The following is a 22,173-nucleotide window of genomic DNA, read 5'->3' on the forward strand; positions in this document are numbered from 1 at the left end:
GACTATAGACAACCACTATCCACCCTGCTACATGCTTAACCAGAAGCCAGCTTCTTCAAACCGGCCTCATCACCGTTAAAGATGTCCGAGTCTCCGCCAAACTCATACGAGTTAGAGTTCTGCCAGATGGTGTGGTACGGCCAGCCGCCCGGCGCACTTCCGGGGGAGCTCGAGTACCGCGCCAGGACCAGCGGACAGGTGCTCGCGAAGGCATTGCTGTCGCCGGTGCACGTCTTCCACCAGTCGGCGGTGGTGTAGATCATCGGGTACCGGCCGGTCTCGCCGTGGTAGGTGTCGACGAAGTCCTGGATCCACGAGACCATCTTCGAGTCGCTGAGGCCGTAGCAGGTGTCGCCCGAGGGGTTGTACTCGAGGTCGAGCATGCCGGGCAGGGTGATGCCGTCGTTGGACCAGCCGCCGCCGTGGGCGAGGAAGTACTTGGCCTGGTCGGCGCCCGAGGCGCTGTCCGGGTGGGCGAAGTGGTAGCCGCCGCGGATGAGGCCGGCCTCGGTGGCGCCGGTGTAGTGCTGGGAGAAGGCGGGGTCGATGTAGGAGGTGCCCTCGGTGGCCTGTCGTCCTTAGCGGACATTCCAAAAGAGACAGGTATGGCGACGTACCTTGATGATGACGAAGCGTGCACCGCTGGCGTAGGCGCCCTTGTAGTCCACCTTGTCCTGGTAGTGCGAGATATCAAACCCCTGGACTCCGGAGGCGCGCTTGCTGACCTGGGGAGCGGCGGCGGCGAGGCCGGCCAAAGCGAGAGGAGCGAGCTTCATGTTGCTAAAGTCGGATGTTTGTCCGGGAGAGGTGCTTCGAGTAGAAGTGTTTGCCAGTTATCGTTGCTGCTGCTGCTGCTGCTGTCGAGACTATGGCAGGGGATGATGATGCCCTATTTATGCTTCTCCCGATGAAGCCATTCACTCTTCCATCTCGTATACACACTTCATCACGAGGAGCAGAGCAAGGCGCAGCACGTCTCTCGTGTTCATAAATAACAACAGCCGACGATCCCTTCCAGCGTGAAGCCGGATACGAAGGGTTCAGGGCCTTTCGCGGGCCTCATTTCTGCCCCGCACGGGATCGAAAATAACGTTAAACATCAACGTTAAACCAGTTGAAACGGGGCATGATCTCGATCTTTGCTCTGATTGGGACCGCGTTTCCGAGCGGGCCGGCCCTGCAGATACGGGTGTGCTGAGGAATAGGGACCATAGGTATATAAAGGGTGGTACCTGCATCGGGTCCACGCCGGGTGATCGACGGGGGCTGGTGCTTTTGCTCTCGTATTCTGGCTCGGCGTTGTTCTTGTCCTGTCTGGAGTCAGTCATCTTCATCTGGGAGACATGTCTGTGTTGATACGTACCTGATATCTCAACATAAAGAGTATATGCCATGTCCGTATGCATAGATCTAGACCCTCGGACGCCCCTAGGCCTCCGCATCCTGGTCGAAACATACAGAAGTCTCGGCGACACGGCCGTCGCCTCATGTTGCTAAACAAGGACACGAGGTGGATCCTTTGACCAGATGATCGCCGCGCTGATACGCGGGCTCACTAAGCCTCGGCCATGCTCCGTCCAGCGTCTCTCGCTGATAATCCTTCTCTCTGTCCCCACGGGCATCCCGTCCTGAGGAACATGCCGCCTTGGCTGCGGTTCGAGCCGACTGTCTCCCTGATCGATCATGACCGCCAACGACCGCGAATTCCGGGAGCAGCTGGGAAAGTTCCGCCTCGAGTCCGCGCCCAGCGTCACGTCCGAGACGGCCTCGCGCGCGGCGATCGAAGGCCCCCGGGCGCGCAGCAAACGCGTCGCCACGGCCTGCGAGTTCTGCCGGCGGAGGAAGAAGAAGTGCGACTTTCGATATCCCAACTGCTCCGCCTGTCTGCGAGCGGGCGTCCGCTGCGCCGTCCTCGAGCCCGTCGCCAGCGCCGCCGTCCCACGAGACCAGCTCGAGACGCTCCAGAAGCGCGTCGAGTGGCTTGAGGAGGTGCTCCAGCGCTCCACGGGACTGGATGTGTCGAGCATCCCCACGGGCAGCCCCATCGACGGCGAGAGCCTGGGCTGGTATCATGTCCCCGACCTGATCTCCGCCGGCCGCGCGGGGAGGAGTCTCGACGACCTGGCCTCCTCCCCCGACGCCTCCGCCGGCCTGCCCAACGTGGGCGAGATCTTCCGCGACCAGCTGGAGAACCGTCGTCCCGCCGCCGCCCGTCCGCCCTTGTCCCCACCGCGGGCCGTGAGGCTGTCGTCGCTGGCGGAGGCGGAGACCTTGGCGGCCGAGTACTTCGACAGCCTAGGCCTGCAGTACCCCTTTCTGCACCGCGGCCAGTTCATGGACGCTATGCGACGCATCTACGCCGGCGAGCCGGTCTCTCCGGACGCGCTGTGCTGCTACCACATCACCCTGGCCACCGCCATGCACATCGGCGCCTCCGACGGCAGCATGTCGGCCTCGCTGTACAAGGCGGCCCGTGACGCCCTGCCGCTGGCGCTGCAGAACGAGGACGTCCAGGCGCTGCGGTGTCTGCTGGGCCTGGCGCTGTACGCCATGTTCGCCCCGTCCGGGCCAAGTGTATGGCATGTCCTCGGGTCGGCCATCCGCCTGGCTACCAGTCTGGGCCTGCACAAGGCGAGACCGTCTTTTCTGGAGGGACAGCAGCAGCAGCAGGATCTGGAGCAGCTGATCGAGGACGAGATGGGCAAGCGGGCGTTCTGGAGTCTCTACAACCTCGACCGGCTGACGGCCGTGACGCTGAGCCGGCCGCTGGGCATCGCGGACGACGACATCACCGTCGACCTGCCGGGCGAGTACGACGACGACTGGGTGGAAGTGCCCGGAGCATGCTCCATGACCATCCCGGTGCAGGTGATCCGGCTGCGGCGGATCTTCTCGCGGATATATCGAGCATGTGGGTTTGAACCTGCTCATGTCTATAGGTCTATGTTTCGTGCCTATATATCGCGTTGTATCTCTGTTTTCTTTTCTTTTTTTTTTATTTCGTGACGGTCTCATGTGCATATTGACTTCAGTCCTGACATATATCCAAGTGTACAGCAACCGCCCTCTCTCCCCGAATGAAGATATCAACCAGACGCTGCGAGGCTTCCGCCACGAACTCGACGCCTGGCGGACATCTGCCCCCTTGCTGCCGGCGGCGCTCCATTACTCGACGAGCTACTTCGACTACCTCTACCACACCGCGTTACTCCTTCTCTACCGTCCCAGCCCGCTGCACCCGACCCCGGACGCGCCCTGCGTCATCGTCTGCGGCGACTCCAGCGTGCAGGTCGTCCGCTCGTACTGGGACAGCTACGCCCTGGGCAAGATCAAGTGGATCTGGCTGACGCTGTGCCAGATCTACGCCGCGGGCACGACGATGCTGTGGTGCATCGACCAGAACGTGCGCGCGCGCCGCGAGGGCCGGCCCATCGTGTGGACGCCGCCCGAGGACGTCGTCCGGTACGGCGTCGACGCCGTCGTCGTCCTGCTCGAGGAGTTTGGCAAGCGGCGGCGCGGCGTGGAGCGGCTGGCCGCAGCCTTCCAGCAGCAGAGCGCCGCCGTCCTGGAGAAGGCCGCCCAGGAGGGGGCTTCTCCTCCGCCGGTCGTGGAGAACAATGCCGTCTTGAATCCAACGCTGCCGGAGATGGACCCCCAGGTCGTCGAGCAGCTGCTGTATTCGTATGACTGGTTCCAGGAGGAACTTGCTATGTTTTATACCCTGTAGTCTACTTGCCTTTTTTTTCCTTTGATTACGGATTATGGAGGCTTTTCTTTTCTCCGGTTGCACAGGTATCGTTACATTGTGATATGTGAGGCTGGGCTATTTATAGTGGGTACAAGGATACGTAAGCTGGACAATTCACTCTGTTGTCTCTTACTAAACCACTTTAAATGACTTACTTGGCTTCGGCTCGGCTTAAAACTTAACTCTTTCTATGTCCTCGAGTTTCGAGATCAGGTGGAGCGGCTTCGAGTGCGGATATAGGTCAGTTCAACACGCTAAATTAGACTTGTCTGCCTGACCTCGGTGCACAGATCAGGCGAATTGAACTTGGAGTGGCTGAGAGGGGGTCGACTGAAGATCAGTGCGAGATCCAATCAACGCCAACATCAGATTCAACATTGCCGCCGGGGTGATGCTTAGCAGCCCTCTATCTGCGCCTCAACCGCCAATGGCAGGTCTACACACGAATCAGTTAGACGGGGGAAGCGAGCGTTGCGAGTGCCTGATAGAGCAGACCGTTTACTCCTCCCTTACTTCCTCTTCTACGCCCGTCAATCGCCTCAATTCTGTTTTAATCTTTCATGAACCGCCCACCTTACACAAGATGGAAACGAACCAGCTGTTACAGGGTCAAGATGCCTCCACCCCGGCCACCACCATTCCCCGAAAGCCTGTACACCAACCGCAAAAATCCGCCACCCAGACCGATCAACCTGTAGATACGTCGATGGAGTCCAGCAATGCGGACGAGGAGAAGAACGACAGACAGAGGAAAAAGAAACCCTCCCCTGTCGGATCAATAGGCTGGACCACGGAAGTCATCGCCAGCATAGTTGCCATAGTCTCATTCGCGGTGGAGATCTGGGTCTTGAGGCGCTACGAGGGCCAACCGCAGACCGCATGGCCGTACAGCACCATCACCCTCAACGGTTTTGTCGCCCTGCTGTCGACCATCACTCGGTCGTCGCTGATGTTGGTCGTCGCATCCGCCCTGAGTCAGGGCAAATGGCTGCACTTTGCTCGCCAGAAGAAGCAAAAGCTGCGCGACCTGCATCTGTTTGACCAGGCATCGCGCGGCGTCTGGGGCAGTCTGGAACTCCTGTGTCGGCTCATGCCCGTCCATCTGGCGTCCCTCGGTGCGTTGCTGGTCATCCTGGGGATCGCGATGGACACCATCTCCCAGCAGCTCCTGTCCGTCGATCTGCGTACCGTCAGCCATCGGTCTCCCGATGCCAAATATCCCCGGTCCGAATACTACAACGGCACGTCACTTCCCATCGTGACCGTGCTGGATTTCCCCATGATGGCAGCGTTGTACCGCGGCATGTTCGACTCGAATGTGACGGATATCACAGCCCCATGCAAGACCGGCAACTGTACCTGGCCCATTCTGCCATCCCTGGCCGTGTGCGGAGAATGTACCAACCGGACCGATGAGATCCAATTCGTCGACGTGGGGTACGGCGTGCAGTCCAGGCTGCCAGACGGCTTCACGGCGGAATTCTCAGGTGTTGGGATGCACTTGACCGTGCTACGTTCGGAGCCCATCGTCGACAAAGACTCCAATTACACCGGCTATATCTACCGGTCGACCACGCGGGCTAATGGCACCACGAATCGCCTCCCGATCGCCCACTTCGAAGTCATGGGCGTACCGCCGATCTCGTACTCGGACGAGAAGGAGCTGCTGGCCTCCGTCCTCGCCTGGGAATGTGGCCTGTGGTTCTGCGTGCAGGCATACAATGTATCCACAGAGGGGGGTGTCCAGCATCGAGAAACGATCGACACCTGGACCGAAACCACGGCCCCGGACAGCGGGCCCAGGATCAATTTCACCTCCATTCCACCCCACTTCAACGTCCAGCCGGGGGTGGTCTTTTCAGTATATAACCGGACTCTACAGACGATGCAAGGGGTCACCAGCGAACTCCTGAACGGTAGCGTGATGAGCATGCCGGATTATACGGACAATGACCAGTTCCAGAGCATGTACAATCACGTCACCCATCTTGACAGCTGGGTCAAAGGCGTGGCGCGAAGCCTCTCCCAAACCCTGCAGCTCTCCTATCCTGCCTCAAACGCCAGCGATGAGCATTACGCTGGCGTGATCTTCCAAGACGAATTCTACATCCACGTCCACTGGCCGTGGATCACCTTTCCGTGTGCAATCATCGTGGCCACGCTTCTTTACCTGGTTGTTGTTGTGTGGCAGACAAGAAGAAGCTATGTGGGGACGTGGAAAGACAGTATTCTCGCCATTCTGGTGGCGAAGATCGATGATGAGATGAAACCAGCTGCCGCGGAGAATATTGACAGGCAAGATGAGAGCTTAGTTAAGGCACTGGGGGCCTATAAGGTAAATCTGCTGAATGAAAGGGGGGAGTGGGAATTTAAATTATAATTAATAGAATAATATTATGTTAAGCTCCATGTATGTTATACAAAGTTAGAGTTTAAAGCTAATAAAAAATAGCTTGTGCCATGTTATTCGATGAGTTACAAGAGCCAGAAATCTACCAATATACCTGTCCCGTGGTTCAGTTCCTGCTGTCTTTCCATAGTCTAGAGCATCTCTCCACTTGTTGGTTTCCAACTCTACCACCCTGGGTGATTATTTATTGAAGCCTATCACTCGTCGCCAGTTCTTAAGGTGCTTGGTCCACCATGAGGCGCAACCTCTTACCATCAAGGGCCGCGGTACGTTGCCGGAGACTCATGATGTTCCCACATCCTCCACTTCCTGGGCTATAGCATCGCCATAACGATCCGAGAAAGCAAGCTCACGAACCTGGACCTGTACCTTCCCCCATCATCGGCATTTACGCATACCTCTTTCAATATAGATTTATATATAATTTATAAGATTCCAATCTACGATTGCCTTGACACAGAAGTATAAGCCTAAGGCTGATGCTTTATCAAAAAGGCGCCTCCCAAAAGGGAAAATATATTTACATCTGTTCTTGTGACAGCTAGCTCATTGTATAGTACTTGCGTATCTGAACATGATTTGACAATGGTTACGCTATTTCCATCTAGTGTCCGTTGAGATATCGTCCCTGGTTCCAGACGGCTGCCATTTAAACAGAAGCGACGCAGGAGAACGGATGGAATTGCTTTAAGGTTGTACTATCGTCATATTCAGATCCTGAAGTTCTTTCCACGCCGCTAATGTTTGGCTTCTACCTCTTTCATACTGTAACGGCGGGCCTAAGACTTCTCAGGCGGAGGCTCGTTGAGTTTATCTTGAGGACAGAAAGCAAGAGAAAGAGGTAGATGAGTAGGCCGTTACTAGCAATATTACTATCTGTATTGCTATTTGAGTTGACCACGGGGTCCTAATCCCCATCGTTAAGGAACGTCTTATATACATAATGAGTTTCTGCCCGGAATTACCTGTCTGATGGATCAAGGACTAGGTTGGATCAAGAACCTAGATGGATCATTTCTGCTGGTTTGCTCCATCATCATGTGACAAGGCCTCCCCCTTGTCTGCCCGTCAGCGATCTCTAGGCTGTGCTGTAACACTACTCCCCCCCTCAAGGATCTTCAGCCCAAATATTGTTAGCTTATAACTTGATTCCATCTGCTGTGTGACCTTGACATTTGATGCTATGGGAGAAGGAGGCGGAACTCTAAAAGATGATGATGATATTATTATTATGAGCTTGCTTGCTTGCTTGAAAGAGGATTCTAACTGTTTACACGAATGTGGAATAACATAGACACGCGAGAGGCTAGGCCTAATTGGGTAGGAGGGCATATCTTCCACAGATGCATAGCTCACTACCTTGATGCGTTCGTATTTTGAGGTTTGATGTTTCTATATTGCAGAACTTTAAAGGAACATCAGGATCACTGGAACCAGAACCAACAACACAGGGAGGGAAGGCGAGCTTTCATGGCAGCTGGAAAGATTCACTCCTTTAGGTGCAGAAACTAATCCATGATGCAATCAAGGAGAGCAAGGATGAACAGGACGAAGCCACTAGACAAGCAATTCGAGAGCTGTATCCCTATTAGCCGCGAGAGGGTCAGTTTCAACCCTTAAGCCAACTGGTCTACCTGGTACCGAAAGGACCATTTACGAGGCCTAAGGTTTGACTTTCGCGTTTCTTAATAAAACATACATGAGAGACATGGCGTGAAGTCGGCAAATATTCTCGAAAAATTGTATGTACAGAGGGGGTTGTAAAAACAGCAGGCGGTAGATCTTATTGTTCACCGCCTTTTTTAGGGGGTTCCGGTTGAGGAATCTTGAGCTAAGGCCCAGACCAAGAGGTCCCAAGGCTGACTTGACCGAGTCGCGGGTTCAAATCAGATGCATCTCCACGATATCTACCACGGTTCCTCAGGACTGTTATTGGAGACTTGTGTAAGTACGCATCCAGCGGTTGGTTATTATGTAAGTAGGACATACGACCTTGTATGAGTGGACATCCTACTACCCATTGCTAATCATAACATGTTCCGACTTCGACCCAGTCCCGCCTGCCTGCACTCACGAAATTGGCCTTCAGCTCACTCAGCCTCGCCAGGTTATTATTCTCTGACGATGCAACATCAAGAAGAACAACACCAGCTGCTGGCCTTTTCGTCCTCCGGATTATTGTGAAGATAGGCATGTCGATTTCACAATGAAACGAAAACATCCTCAAGCTGGAGACTTTACAGTGGGATGGATCTCCGCTCTACCTGTCGAGCTCACTGCCGCAACAGAAATGCTAGATGAAGTATACGACGATAGCGGTGATACCACCCAATATACTCTGGGGCGCATCGGCAGGCACAACATTGCTGTCATGTGCTTGCCAGCTGGCGGGATTGGCACGAACTCCGCTGCAACAGCTGCTGCTGAGATGCGGTTGAAATTTCCAGCTCTCCAGATCGGCCTTGTGGTAGGCATTGGCGGTGGAGTTCCAAACGACGAAGCAGACATTCGACTTGGTGATGTGGTGATCAGTCAGCCACAGGGGCCTTACGGGGGGGTGGTTCAATATGACTTTGGGAAGACGGGCTCAGGCGGACAGCATACCCGGCTGGGTCATCTTAACCGACCACCTAATATCCTCCTTACCGCAGTATCCAAACTGCGATCGAATCGAAGCGCCGGCAAAAGCAACATCCCACGCTATCTGTCATCGCTAGCTCACCTCCCAGAATTTAATCGTCGCAGCGCTGGTCCAGACAACCTTTTCCACTCCTCGTATAGGCATGTTGGAGGACCGACATGCGATGGGTGCTGCAAAGATATGGTAGTCATACGGAGCCCGCGGGAAAGTGAAGACATAGTCATTCATTATGGCACAATAGCTTCTGGCAACCAAGTTATGAAGGATGGACTTACAAGGGACAAGCTGAGCACCGAACTTGGGGGTGTCCTTTGTTTTGAGATGGAGGCAGCGGGCCTGATGAACAGCTTTCCCTGTCTTGTCATTCGAGGTATCTGTGATTATGCTGACTCGCATAAGAACAAGAAGTGGCAGCCATTTGCGGCAGGTGCCGCAGCGGCATGTGCGAAAGAAATCCTGTCCTTGGTCTCCCCAGCTTCTTGGCAAACTCCTAGTATTCAAGTCGCTCAAGACTACGCGAGGAGTCATACGGAGATAAATCGTCCCCATGGACCAGATGATTTGGACTGTGAAAATTTTGTTAGGACCCGCAATCAGGTCGCGGGAGCTACCCAAAATGTGACTGCGCCGTGGGTGAGATCAGTCCTCCCAGAAGATCAACGCAAAGTCTACCTGGACTCTTTGAAGTTTGATCAAATAGACGCTCGTCACGCGACAATCAAAACCGCTCATGCAAAGACATGTCGATGGCTGCTTAGCAAAGGCGAGTATCAAGACTGGCTCAACGTCAACAAGCTCCCTGAACATTATGGCTTCCTATGGATCAAAGGAAAGCCAGCTACCGGTAAATCGACAATCATGAAGTTTGCCTACGCACATGCCAAGAAAGAAGTGACCGACGCCATTATTATATCGTTCTTTTTCAATGCACGAGGTGAAGAGCTAGAAAAGTCAACATTAGGAATGTACCGGTCCCTTTTGTTCCAGCTTCTTGAAAAGCTTCCCGACCTGCAAGACGTATTTGACTTCCTACGACCAACAGCAGCGATCAATGGTGTTTATAGATGGGATATTGAGACCATTAAAAGCCTTTTCGAGCAGTCAATCGAACAACTCGGACAGCGTCGCTTGATCTGCTTTATTGATGCTCTAGATGAGTGTGAGGAGGATCAGATACGAGAGATGGTGTCCTTCTTTGAACAACTAGGGCAACTTGCAGTTTCTTCCCAGTGCCGATTCCATGTGTGCTTCTCAAGCCGCCACTACCCACACATCACTATCGGAAAGAGCATCCAACTAATCTTAGAAAGCCAGGAGGGTCATCAGCAGGACATAGCTAATTATTTGCACAGCCAACTAAAAGCTGGGCAGAGCAAGCTAGTCGAGCAGATCAAATCCGAGATTCTCGAGAGGGCATCTGGGATTTTCCTATGGGTTGTCCTTGTTGTACAGATGCTCAACAAAGAATATGACCGTGGTCGCATATATGCCCTTAGGAAGCGGCTTGATGAGATTCCGAACGGGTTGGATGAGTTGTTCCAGGACATCTTAACAAGAGATGGCCAGAACGTGAATGAGCTGATTCTCTGTCTTCAGTGCATACTATACGCGAAGCGGCCTTTGAAGCGTGAAGAGCTCTACTTCGCTATAGTAGCTGGAGTCGAACCTGAGGCTGTGACTGCGTGGAGTTCCGATGAGATTACAAAAGAGGACATGGAAAGGTTTATTTTAGATTCCTCGAAGGGACTTGCAGAAATGACAAAGTCTAAGGTTCAAACCGTTCAATTCATTCACGAGTCGGTACGGGATTTTCTACTCAAAGGAAATGGACTCGACAGGCTTCAGACCGGCCTTCGGAGCAACTTCCCAGGCCGTAGCCATGAGCGGCTGAAGCAATGCTGTGAAAATTACATGACAATTGATACCTCTCAGCATCTTTCTTTGACAGCACCCCTACCAAGTGCATCTTCTGAGCCTGCTGCAAACCTTCGCCGACTAGCATCTGAAAAGTTTCCTTTCCTTGAATATGCAGTGCAGAACATACTCCATCACGCTGATGCTGCAGACAGCTATGGAATCCCACAAGATGTCTTTGTTAAAAACTTCACTTTCAGCAAGTGGATCACTCTGGACAATCTCTTTGAGAGATATGAGATACGTCGCCATACACCGGATGCCAGTCAGTTGTACATCCTTGCAGGGAAAAACTTGCCGAATCTCATCCGCATTATACTCAAAGAATTTGCGTACATGGACATCAACAGGGAACACGACGGCTACCAATCATCTTCATGCTCGACTCGCGCAAATGACAATGCTACAACCACCCTTTTAGAGCCAGTTACTGGAGTTGTGTCTGGTTCCGATCTGCTTGACAATCACTCACTATGTCAAACATCCACAGAAGATCAAGGGTCAATCACCAATACCCTCACCAATAGACACAATGTCAGCCTTCCGAAAGACCAAAGTCTACTCTCGCAGAAAGTAGAACTCAGCTATTTTGGCCCCTTAAGTGTATCGCTTGCAACTGCGAAAGTGGATATCAATTGTCGAACTAGGAGGGGTCTGACGCCACTATCCCGGGCAGCAGAGAAAGGGCATGAGGTGGTCGTTGAACTGCTCATTGATAAAGGCGCCGACCTGGAAGCAAAAGACAAATCTGGCCGGACGCCACTACACTCGGCAGCAGTGAGAGGGCATGAGTCAGTGGTGAAGCTGCTGGTCGAGAAAGGCGCCAATTGTCACAGCGCTCAGTCATAGTATTATTAGCTAAAACTATGGTAGCTTGTCATATAGAATCAAAAGCATGGAGAAGAAAAAGAGATAAATCATGGCATCGTGAGGTGGTTGATATAGCCGAGTAGTTCCGGCAGTATCTCCCACCGCCTGCCATACCGCCTACTCGTCCGCCACGCCGTCACACTTTAGAGATGGTTAGACACTGCTCTGACAAGCTGTATTGCGAACTTCAAGAAACAGTTGTGTATTTCCCCTAGTTTCTTGGTTCCATTGATGGTCTTCTGAAGCTGATGAACAGCGGTATGCGCAGCTCGCAGACAAGGTTAAAAACTTCAGCGATCGGTTTTCTCGCAGCCGCTACTGCATCAATATAGCTAGCCAGTCTGAATTGTTGGACAGGACCTTTGGCCAATTTGTCTATTCCACCGAGCCTAGGCAATCCGCTCGGTTCTTTATTAGGACACAGGAAAGTCACTTTGCATGAATTCAAACAGGCCTTTTTGACAATCAATTGCATTGCAACTACTCTCAGAATGAGGAATTCCCTGCCCACAAAGCAGTAGTGTGTACCCATTTTACAGTCCTTGTAGCAACTTGTGGCAACAACTTCCAGGCAAGACAAATCGATGAGGTTCTGTTTGACGTTGGCACTGCGAACCGTTTGGCTGATCCCATAGTTGATGTCGACAACATTAGCTCTGCCGACCAAGGTAATGGGAGCTACGAAAGAGGTGCCTGTCAACAGGTGATAGCACTCACGTACCAGGTCTACTAGGAAACGTGGCTGATACATCGGTTGTGACGTTACCTGATGCTCCAATATTGGAAGAAGCGTATAACGGTGGCTATTCAGGATCGCCAACGCCAATGGCTGAAATGCTACTTCCGCATATTTATCTAAAGACAAATGCCGATTACCAAGAATGTTTCAGAGTCGAAAGAGCAGGCAAACATGAAAAACCGTCAGGTTCTTGACAGGACTGCATGGTCGGCAAAGGCCTTCTTGATGTTGTAAAAATGGTGTCCAAGTCGACCTACAATGCGTCACTATGCCAGACAACCATCACAGCTGTAGTTGACCATATGGCCTAACTGATCGAACGCTAAGATTTCATGGCACTTAATATAATGAACAAGTTTGCAATCAATGTTATCCAAAGGATGGATGCAAGATGCAAGGCTGCAGTAGACTGTCTGAGCCACTGTTGACTTTCCTGTGCCGGCTATTCTGTTCAGCCAGAAGATATCCTCGCCGTGTGTATGTTCAGCCCAAGTCTGGATCTGACCGAGGAGGCCAACCCCGGGTATCCTTGAGACATAATCATGTTGGTTGTCCCATAAGTTGAAAGCCGCTCCCATCAAGTATGGTAGCTTATCTAGCAGGCGGTTTTGTTTGGCCAAGCGAGCCTTAGCGAGGTCTTCTTGTGGACCCAAGTAGAAATTATGAATAGTCCCATTGATCTGAGCTGCGTGGCGATCTGCCATTTGGCCTGTATATGCAGTGGCTGGCTGAGTTTCTGCCATTTTGTAGTGACTTTGCTCTGCACCCTCTTGCAAGAGTGTAGAAATTGAATAGGCTGAGACCAAGGCGAGGTGCGGTTGAAGCCAAGCAATTCCGAACTGAACACTGATGAAGGATGCAGATTGTGATGGTACAGAAACAGAATGGGTTGTGGCCACACTTTGAAAAGAAAGTTCGCTGTTTCTCATACAAAGTAGCTGGGTGATTGGTACTTTATGTTACGATCGGCATGGACAACATGGCCTTGCATAGGATGGGCATGCTACCCCGCAGGATAAGGAGATAAGAGTATCGCTGGTCACGTGGAACTACCATAGGGAACTACCATGAGATGGTAGTCAGGATGGTAGTCAAAAGACCATGTATATAAGGATGCTCCTTGACCATGGGGATTAGAACCTTGTGGTCAACTCAAATAGCAATCCCAACAGTAACATTGCTAGTAACAGCCTATCTATCTACCTTTTCCTCCTGCCTTCTGTTCTTCAAGATAAACTCAATATACTTCAACCTAGGAGTCCTAGGTCTGCCATTACACTTTGACCACCTTTCTTGCAGAAGACAGGAAGGGAAAGTGACAACAGAACACTGTCACCCCTCTGTGAAGAAGAGAAGATGGAAGATATCACTCCCCAGGAAGTTTTTTGAGCCCTTAGGGAATTACAGAGACAAGTTAGTTAATTGGAAAATCAGTTACAGAAACAAACTGGTGAGAATACCACTCTTAGGGAACAGGTTAATCAGCTGCAGGGTGAACTACAGAACCAAATCAATGGGAACATCCAACTCCAGGAATAGATGCAACAGCTAGGGCAACAGGCCCATGCAAATGCAACCTATATAACCAACCTAACCCCTTAAAATCCCACTGACAATGAGGTTAATTTGAAGATCAAGATTGCAAAACCCAACCTTTACTATAGTGATCAAAAAAAGCTGCAGACTTTTATCTCACAACTGGAGCTCTATTTTTTCTTCAATCCACATAAGTTTCCCAATAAGGAAAGGAAAGTAATGTTTATGGCAACCTATTTGTGAAGCACAGCAGCTCAATGGTTTAACCCCTACCTGAAGAACCATCTGGAAAGATCACCAGAACAACAGTAAGTTGAGACCATTGAAACCTTCAACAGTTTCAATATATTCTTAACCTGAATCAAGCAGAACTTTGGGAATTTAGATAAAGTAAAGAAGGCCACCAGAACCATTATATCCATTTGGCAGAGAACATTAGTTGCCAACTACACCACTGAATTTCAGCAATCAGCAGCATTCCTTGAAGACTGGTCAGAATAAGCACTTATGGAACATTACTATTGAGAACTGAAGAAGAAGGTCAAGAATGGGCTTCTTGTGTCTGAAGAACTAGACAATTTTAACAGTCTGATACTTATGGCCACCTGGATTGATAACCAACTCTTTGAGTGTTGAACTAAGCAACAATAATTTAACCCTCTTTGATAGGCTTCTTGACATACAGGAAACAGAGGTGATGCTATAGAACTAGATAATGCTAATTGGGAGGACCAGGGCCCTCAGAGAACAACAAACAGAAGGACCAGAAGCCTTAACTCTAACTGAATAGAGAAACAGAAGAAATGCTACAAACAGAAGCTGTGCATTCATTATGGAAAGAATAATTATCTAGAATGGAAATGCCCTGACAAGCTGAAATAAGACAACAAAAAACAAGTATTAATTGCAAGACAGAATAAATATACTAAAACTGCCTGGACAACCTGCTATAATAATAATTGCTCAGCCCACCATACATCTAAAATAGCAACAGAATGGTTTCCAAAGAACCCTAGAAAGTTAAAAAACTAGAGAACTCTGTCTGTAAGAGACTCTTGCAGAAGTTACAAACCAGATCTCTAAATTCTACTACAAAAGTGCAAAATAGTATTACACTCAACAGAACAGACTTATTGAAACAATTGGTCATTACTGTCAGGATCAATAATAAAAAAGCAAGAGCCATAATTGACAGTAAGGCTATGAAAAACTTTATCAGCTATACTTTTGTGACCAGGAATCAGATCCCCTTTACAGAAAAGAGGGAGCCATACCAATTATCCACAGTTGATAAATCCACTAGCAGTTATGGTGGAGAATAGATATAAATAGAGATAGACTAATCCATCTTAAGAATCAGACAGTATAAGGAAAGAATCAATCTTAACATTACATAAATGCCAGAACACAATATAATCCTGGGTATACCTTGGCTAAAGACACACAACCCCTATATAGACTGAGCAATGGGGAAGGTGCAAATGGCAGAAGAACTCAACAGAGATATAAGGCCTGAAAGACAATCTAAGAGAAAGAAACAGCCAGTAGAAATTAAGAAAATCTCTAAAAATGTAATAGCACAAATATTGAAAAAGGAAGAATAAGTAGAATTCTTGTATCTTATCTACATATCAGAATTGATAATTAGATCTATGGAATAAAAAGAAATCAAGCCACCTCTGAACAAAATAGAAGCAGTTCTAAAAGAGTACTGAGACTTTAAGAAAGTTTTCAAAGAATAAAGCAGAGAATAGCTGCCAGAATATCAACTATGGAATTATAAGATACTATTAAAGCCTTGAATGCAGCCTGCCTTCAAACTAATATATCCACTTTCAGAAAAGGCACATACAGCATTACAGAAATATATTCAAAAGAACTTGAAAAGGGGATATATTCAATATTTAATGTTTTCAGCAGGGTATCTGATTCTATTTATCTTAAAGAAGAATGGGAAATTACAACTTTGTGTGGATTATCACCAACTCAATAATATCACAGTTAAGAATCACTATTCTCTACCACTCATTTCAGAGCTACAGAATAGACTATACAAGGCCAAGTACTTCACCAAGTTAGACCTCTGAGAAGAATATTATCTAGTCCACATAAAGAAAGAGGAGGAATAAAAAACCACCTTTAGAACCTGACTAGAGCATTTTAAATATATAGTTATGCCATTTAGTCTTACCAATATGCCTGCTATATTCCAGAGTCTAGTCAACAATACCTTGTAGGAATACTTGAATATCTTTTGTATGATGTACCTGGACAACATTCTTATCTATTCAGAAACCTTGAAGAAACACAGGCAGCATATATAAAAGGTTCTAGAAGCTTTAAAAGAAAGCTCTTAGTTGCATCAGAAAAGTGTGAATAGCATATTTAAAGAACAGAGTTTCTTGGTTTCATAATTTTCTCAGAATATGTTGAAATAAATAAGGGGAAGATAGCAGCTATTAAGAGATGGCCAGCTCTAACAACAGTTAAGAAAGCATAATTCTTTCTTGATTTCACCAACTTCTACTGAAAGTTCATATGGAACTACTCCAAGATAGTGGAACTGCTGTCAAAACTTATCTGAAAAGATCAGAGGTTTGAATAGAGAAATAAACAGCAAGAGGCATTCAATCTTCTCAAGCAGAAGTTTTGTAAGGCACCAGTTCTAGAAATCTTTGACCCAGAAAAGCCTATCTTTATAGAGATAGATGCCTCAGACTTTGCCATAGAAGCATGTATTAACCAATCTGATAAACAAGAATAACTGCATTCAATTATCTTTTGTGAAAAATAACTCTACCAGAACTGAACTACAATATCCATAATAAAGAGCTCCTGGCCATTGTGGCAGCAGTATAGAAATGGCAACATTACCTGAAAGAGGCAAAGCATCAGATTGTAATATACTGTAATTATAAGAACTTGGCATACTTCACCACCACTAAGAAACTGACTCAACATCAGGTCAGATAGGTGGAGAAGTTAGCCTCTTACAATATTAAGATCACCTACTAAAGAGGTTCTGAAAATGCCCAAGCAGATGCACTTAGCTGAAGACCAGACTACTAGAAGAAAGAGCCTCCACCACAGCCTGTAATTTTGCAACAGAAGGCTGATGGAACTCTTATCTTGAATAGGCAAGCTGCACCTGCCCTATGATTGAGACCAGGCACCTGGGCAGAAAAGATTAAGAAGGCCTACTAAAAGAACTTAATAGCAAAGAAACTTAGCAAAATTGAAAATAATCTCAATATAACTAGAGGGGAAGAAGACATTATTCTATTCCAAGAATTGGTCTATGTTCCCACCAAGTTAAGAGAGGATCTAGTCAGGGACATCCACAAAGCCCTGGCTTATGGATATCAGGGGATAGAAAAAACTATTAAAAGAATTATCAGGAATTTCTACTTCCCAGAATTGAGAAAGATAGTGCAACAGATAGTGTTATAATATAATCTCTGCATTCAAAGCAAGGCAGCACAATATGCACTATATGGACTTTTGCAGAGTTTGGCAGCACCAGAGAGATCTTAACAATCTATATTACTGGACTTCATTACAGACCTATCTAAATTGAAGGAACCCCTAACTGGAATAGCATATAATTCCATTCTGGTCATAGTGGACTAACTAACCAAGTATGCCTACTTCTTACCATACAAGAAGTTATTCAATGCTGAGAAACTGGCATACACATTTCTACAGACTATTTTCAGGAATTATGGATTGCCTGAGGAATTTGTGTCAGATTGGGATAAGTTATTTATCTTGGAATTTTGGCAAACTTTGATATATCAACTTAGTTCCAAACATAAGCTTTTAACAACAGCTCACCCCCAGATTAATAGGCAAACTGAATAGACAAACTAGATCTTGAAACAATATCTACACTGTTATATTAACTACTAACAAGACAATTAGGTAGAACTATTATCTCTAGCCCAGTTTGCCTATAACAGTGCTAAGAATAAAACAACTCAAGAGTTACTATTCTACACCAACTACAGATTTGAATTGACTGCCTACCAGAAACAAAAGTCAAGTAAAGTCCTGGTCCAGAAAGGAATTCTTCAAGCTAATTAGTTGAAAGAACTCCACCAGCAATTAAGCCTTGATATCCAGTTTATTGCCTATTAAACTGCCAAATACTATAATCAGCACCACAAAATAAGACTAGAACTAAAAGAAGAAGATAAAGTGTATCTTCTTTGAAAAAATATTAAAATAAAAAGATCCAACAACAAATTGGATTTTAAAAAGATTGGACCATTTGAAATTGCAGAAAAGAAAGAAGAGGTCAATTTCCACCTTAAATTACCAGATACTATATAGATACACCCAGTTTTTTATATATCACTATTGGAACCCACACTAAGAGACATCCAACCCATTACTAAAACTGAAGAAATATTGCCAGAAAACCCCAATAACAACAAGAACTATAAAGTGGAGAAAGTGTTAGACAGTGGCATAATTAATAGACAATTTATATACCTTTTGAAATGGAAAGAGTATAATAACTCTGAGAACTCTTAGCAATCTATAGAAAACTGCAACAGATGCAAAAAACTCCTCAGAGAATTCCACCTTCAAAACCTGGACTGCCTGAAACCAGAGGACCTGCCACCATAAAGAAAGTGAGGCCAGCTTAAAGAGCAGCATCTGTAGAACCTATCCCACTAAGATTTTTGCAAATTGTCAGAGACCTCTTGCTCAAGACCTCCAGAAGCAAAGAACTCTGCAACAAAACTAGAAGAGAGCCTCTTAAAGAACTGTAGATTATTAAACTGCTGACAACTCTTATATTCATTGGCTAGACACTCCAACTTGGCAAGATTCTCAGCAGATAAAGGATTATTCTTATTTGACTTGTCCATCACAGAGGTATTATAATCCAACATCTTCAACCCACACTTTTTAAGGAACTTGTGCTGTTTGTGTAAGCATTTAATTTTTACAAGCAGAAGCTTAATCTGGTTTTCTGTCTTCTCCAGCTGAGCATTAATTTGATTCTTAGAACAGCAAAGGTTATCCCACTCCTTATTGCTATAAAATCACTTTTCACACTTTCAACCTTGACAGGTACAAGACAAACAGTTGCAACTCTTTGAATCTATAATGCAGGAAAGATGGTGAGAATAATAATATTTACAAGAATGCTCAACAGGAAGACTGTTCTGCTTAATATAGTCAATCTGACAACCAAACTTGCAGTAATAATTGTGTTTTAAAGGCATAATAAAACACTTACAAAAAAGAAGTTCAACACCAGGACCAGAGAGAATGGCAGGATTTAAGTACTTTTCAGGACAAAAAGCTAGAAGAGAGGGAGTAGTGTTACAATCAGCATAGACAATATAGCCTTGTATAGAATGGGCATGCTACCCCACAGAATAAGAAGATAAGAGTATCACTGATTATATAGAACTACCATAGAGAACTACTATAAGATGGTAGTCAATAAAGGTAGTCACTACCATCAAGAACTACCATAAGATAGTAGTCAGAATGGTAGTCAAAAGACTATGTATATAAGAATGCTTCTTGACTATAGGGATTAGAACCTTATAGTCAACTCAAATAGCAATTCCAACAGTAACATTGCTAGTAACAGTCTATCTATCTACCTTTTCCTCCTGCCTTCTGTCCTTCAAGATAAATCTAATGTGCTTCAACCTAAAAGTTCTAGGTCTGCTGTTACACTTTATTCTGTAGCCCATAATGCAGTATGATTCTCAGTTGGAATTGCACCTTGGAAAAGGAAATTACTTGTCTCTCATAAAAAAGCATTGGGTGATTGGTGCTTTACCCTACAATGCATGATATGGCATACCCTTTATATAGCTGGCAGGTAGCATAGTGGTAGAGTGTCACTGGCTGAGCTCTAGCTAGTCCTTTATTAAGTTCCATCTAGTTAGTTGGGGCATCCAACTAAGTAGGCTTAGGCAGGGTTACTTAGAGACCACATATTCAAATCCTGTTGTTGCCACTGATACAATTTGCCTTGGCACCCTTTCTTATAAAAGGACTATGTGAAGTATCAACTCTACTACTACTGAGTAGGTAGTGTGAGAGGGGAACACAGACCTGCTATGCACCAACATGCCTAGAAAATCAGTATTAATCTCCCATATTAAGAGGATGGTCAGTGAAGAATTAGGCCTCAAAATAGTCCGACTCAGGTTTTAAAGATTGGAACCTCAAACCTGAACCTGACAGAACCTGACTATAGTGGGCCTTACTGATCAATTGTCACACACGCAGGTAGATAGCCCAGTCTATATTATAATAGATGTATTCATGCCTTCATTCAGCTTATGTTGGTAGCTGATTCTCTTAGTTTTTGCCATTTCTCTCAGTTCTAGCTTACTTAATCTCTAGTATGTCTCTTCCAGTTCTTCTCTATTATTCTGACTCTATTATTTACTATGTCACAGAGTCAAATCTCTCAGTTCTCCAATAATTATCTCTTATCTATCTATAAGAATACCCCTCTAGATAGTTTTCCCTTCCTTCTATCTGATGGTCAACAGCCATTCATCTCTGATGCTTTATACAGCCAGCAGACACCTGCTTCTACACCCAACACTGAATTCACCTGGCCTCCAGTACTGCTCTCCATCCCTAACACCCTTGAATGTGTTGGCCCAGAGAAAGAGAAGAACTATCTTCTCTGGACAGAGATGGTGAATGATAAATTCATCACATGGTGGTTGAAGACTGAGTTTGAAAGTCAGATAAAACAGAATATCTTCAAGAACAAGCACCAGGCAGAGTGTTGGAAGCATTTTCACCAGGTCACTGCTATTCAAGATGGGTCTCCAAAGGTTATGTGTAAACTATGCGGCCAAATCCTCAATTATCCAGCAGACAGCCATTGTGGAACATCCTCCATAAATAAACATTTCTTGCAAGAGGTTAACTGTCAGAGAGTAGTGCCTCATTCACAAGATATCAGAAGGCTCATACAAGAAGGGGTATATTAATATAGTTATCCCTACTAATTCTTTTTATCTCTACTAATTTCTAGTTATCTTAGGCATATCTGGCCTCTTAAAAACCTACCTTTACTTCACAAGCTTGGATAGAGAGGGTAATTACCTTTATTACTGCCTTACAACTGCCATTTCAACTTGTTGAGCACCCTCAATTTTGTGCTCTTATTGAGATGGCCCAGCTTGCACCATTCTTACATGAAATCCCTTCTATATATATAGTCTGATATCACCTTCCAGAGATAGTTGAAGAACAACAGCAGAATCTTCTTTACAAGCTTTCTACAGGCACTAAGCTCTCTATTGTATTAGATTGCTAGACCTTGCCCTTTTACAAGGCCTTTCTGGCTGTTACAGGCTACTTTATCAACAAGAATTGGAACTATTGTGAGATATTGCTTGGCTTTGAACCACTTCATAGCACACATATGTTATGATCGACACAGACCTTGCATGGGATGCTACCCCGCAAGAGAGGAATACCTCAGGACACGTGACTGGTAGTCCATCAAGTAGTCCAACAGAGGGACTACAAGAAGGACTACACAGTCCACAGAGTAGTCCAACAGAGGGACTACAGGAGGGACTACAGACCATGTATATAAGACACTCCTTAAACCATGGGGATTAGGACCCCGTGGTCAACTAAAATAGCAATCCCAACAGTAACATTGCTAGTAACGGCCTATCTATCTACCTTTTCCTCTTGTCTTCTGTCCTTCAAGATAAACCCAACGCGCTTTAACCTAGAAGTCCTAGGTCCGCCGTTACAACATACAGAAGTTAATCTGAGCTTAGTTCTCCTTGACCTACTTCAAAAGCATGGGATTGAGAACCAGGTCTTGACTGTTACCACTGTGACAGCGTGGCGGACGAGTAGGTGGTATGGCAGGTGGTGAGAGATACTGCTAGCACTAATAGGCTATATCAACCACCTTATAATGCTATAATTTTTCTCTTTTTCTTCTCCATGCTTTTAATTCTGTATGACAAGCTACCATAGTTTCAGCTAATAATACTATGACTGAGCGCTGTCACACTGACAATGCGTCTAATAACTCTACTTTGGTAAAGAGCACCCAGGACTCTCTTCAGTCACTTGAGCTACCAGACCAGACACCTGTCATGGTGCTGCCGTGGAGAGGAATTAGAACCGCCAGCGAGGAGTTAAGTGGCCTCGCGAATATCTTCATCGCACAGCTCGGATTCTAATTGAAGCTCTTCGAGCTACGTCTTGTCTATTGAGCCTGCCCGCACCAGTGCTCTGCAGTTTGAATCTTTTTAGGGTTTTAGGGTTTTAGGGTTTTAGGGTTTTAGGGT

General features: G+C 46.8%; 5 protein-coding genes across 5 annotated transcripts; 4 read left to right on the forward strand and 1 right to left on the reverse strand.

The window, feature by feature from the left end:
- Positions 1-35: 35 nt before the first annotated feature.
- VTN00DRAFT_5189 (uncharacterized protein) lies at positions 36-776 on the reverse strand (the record flags this gene model as incomplete). The annotated part of the gene is made up of 2 exons (XM_069431694.1): positions 36-569; positions 618-776. 2 exons carry the CDS (start codon positions 774-776, stop codon positions 36-38), a joined length of 693 nt encoding a protein of 230 aa, XP_069290704.1.
- A 907-nt stretch (positions 777-1,683) lies between these two features.
- Positions 1,684-3,727, forward strand: VTN00DRAFT_5190 (uncharacterized protein; the record flags this gene model as incomplete). The annotated part of the gene is made up of 2 exons (XM_069431696.1): positions 1,684-2,911; positions 3,051-3,727. 2 exons carry the CDS (start codon positions 1,684-1,686, stop codon positions 3,725-3,727), a joined length of 1,905 nt encoding a protein of 634 aa, XP_069290705.1.
- A 604-nt stretch (positions 3,728-4,331) lies between these two features.
- On the forward strand, positions 4,332-6,128 carry VTN00DRAFT_5191 (uncharacterized protein; the record flags this gene model as incomplete). The annotated part of the gene is made up of 1 exon (XM_069431697.1): positions 4,332-6,128. The coding sequence occupies one exon, from the start codon at positions 4,332-4,334 to the stop codon at positions 6,126-6,128; it is 1,797 nt and encodes a 598-aa protein (XP_069290706.1).
- Positions 6,129-8,364: 2,236 nt separating this feature from the next.
- VTN00DRAFT_5192 (uncharacterized protein) lies at positions 8,365-11,562 on the forward strand (the record flags this gene model as incomplete). The annotated part of the gene is made up of 1 exon (XM_069431698.1): positions 8,365-11,562. One exon carries the CDS (start codon positions 8,365-8,367, stop codon positions 11,560-11,562), a length of 3,198 nt encoding a protein of 1,065 aa, XP_069290707.1.
- An 8,979-nt stretch (positions 11,563-20,541) lies between these two features.
- VTN00DRAFT_5193 (uncharacterized protein) lies at positions 20,542-22,065 on the forward strand (the record flags this gene model as incomplete). Its single annotated transcript, XM_069431699.1, has 2 exons — positions 20,542-20,685; positions 21,928-22,065. The coding sequence occupies 2 exons, from the start codon at positions 20,542-20,544 to the stop codon at positions 22,063-22,065; spliced, it is 282 nt and encodes a 93-aa protein (XP_069290708.1).
- Between the last annotated feature and the right edge of the window lie 108 nt (positions 22,066-22,173).

This window comes from Thermoascus crustaceus (genome assembly GCF_041956765.1).
Source record: "Thermoascus crustaceus strain CBS 181.67 unplaced genomic scaffold VTN00scaffold_2, whole genome shotgun sequence".
In the NCBI taxonomy this organism is placed as follows: Eukaryota; Fungi; Ascomycota; class Eurotiomycetes; order Eurotiales; family Thermoascaceae; genus Thermoascus; species Thermoascus crustaceus.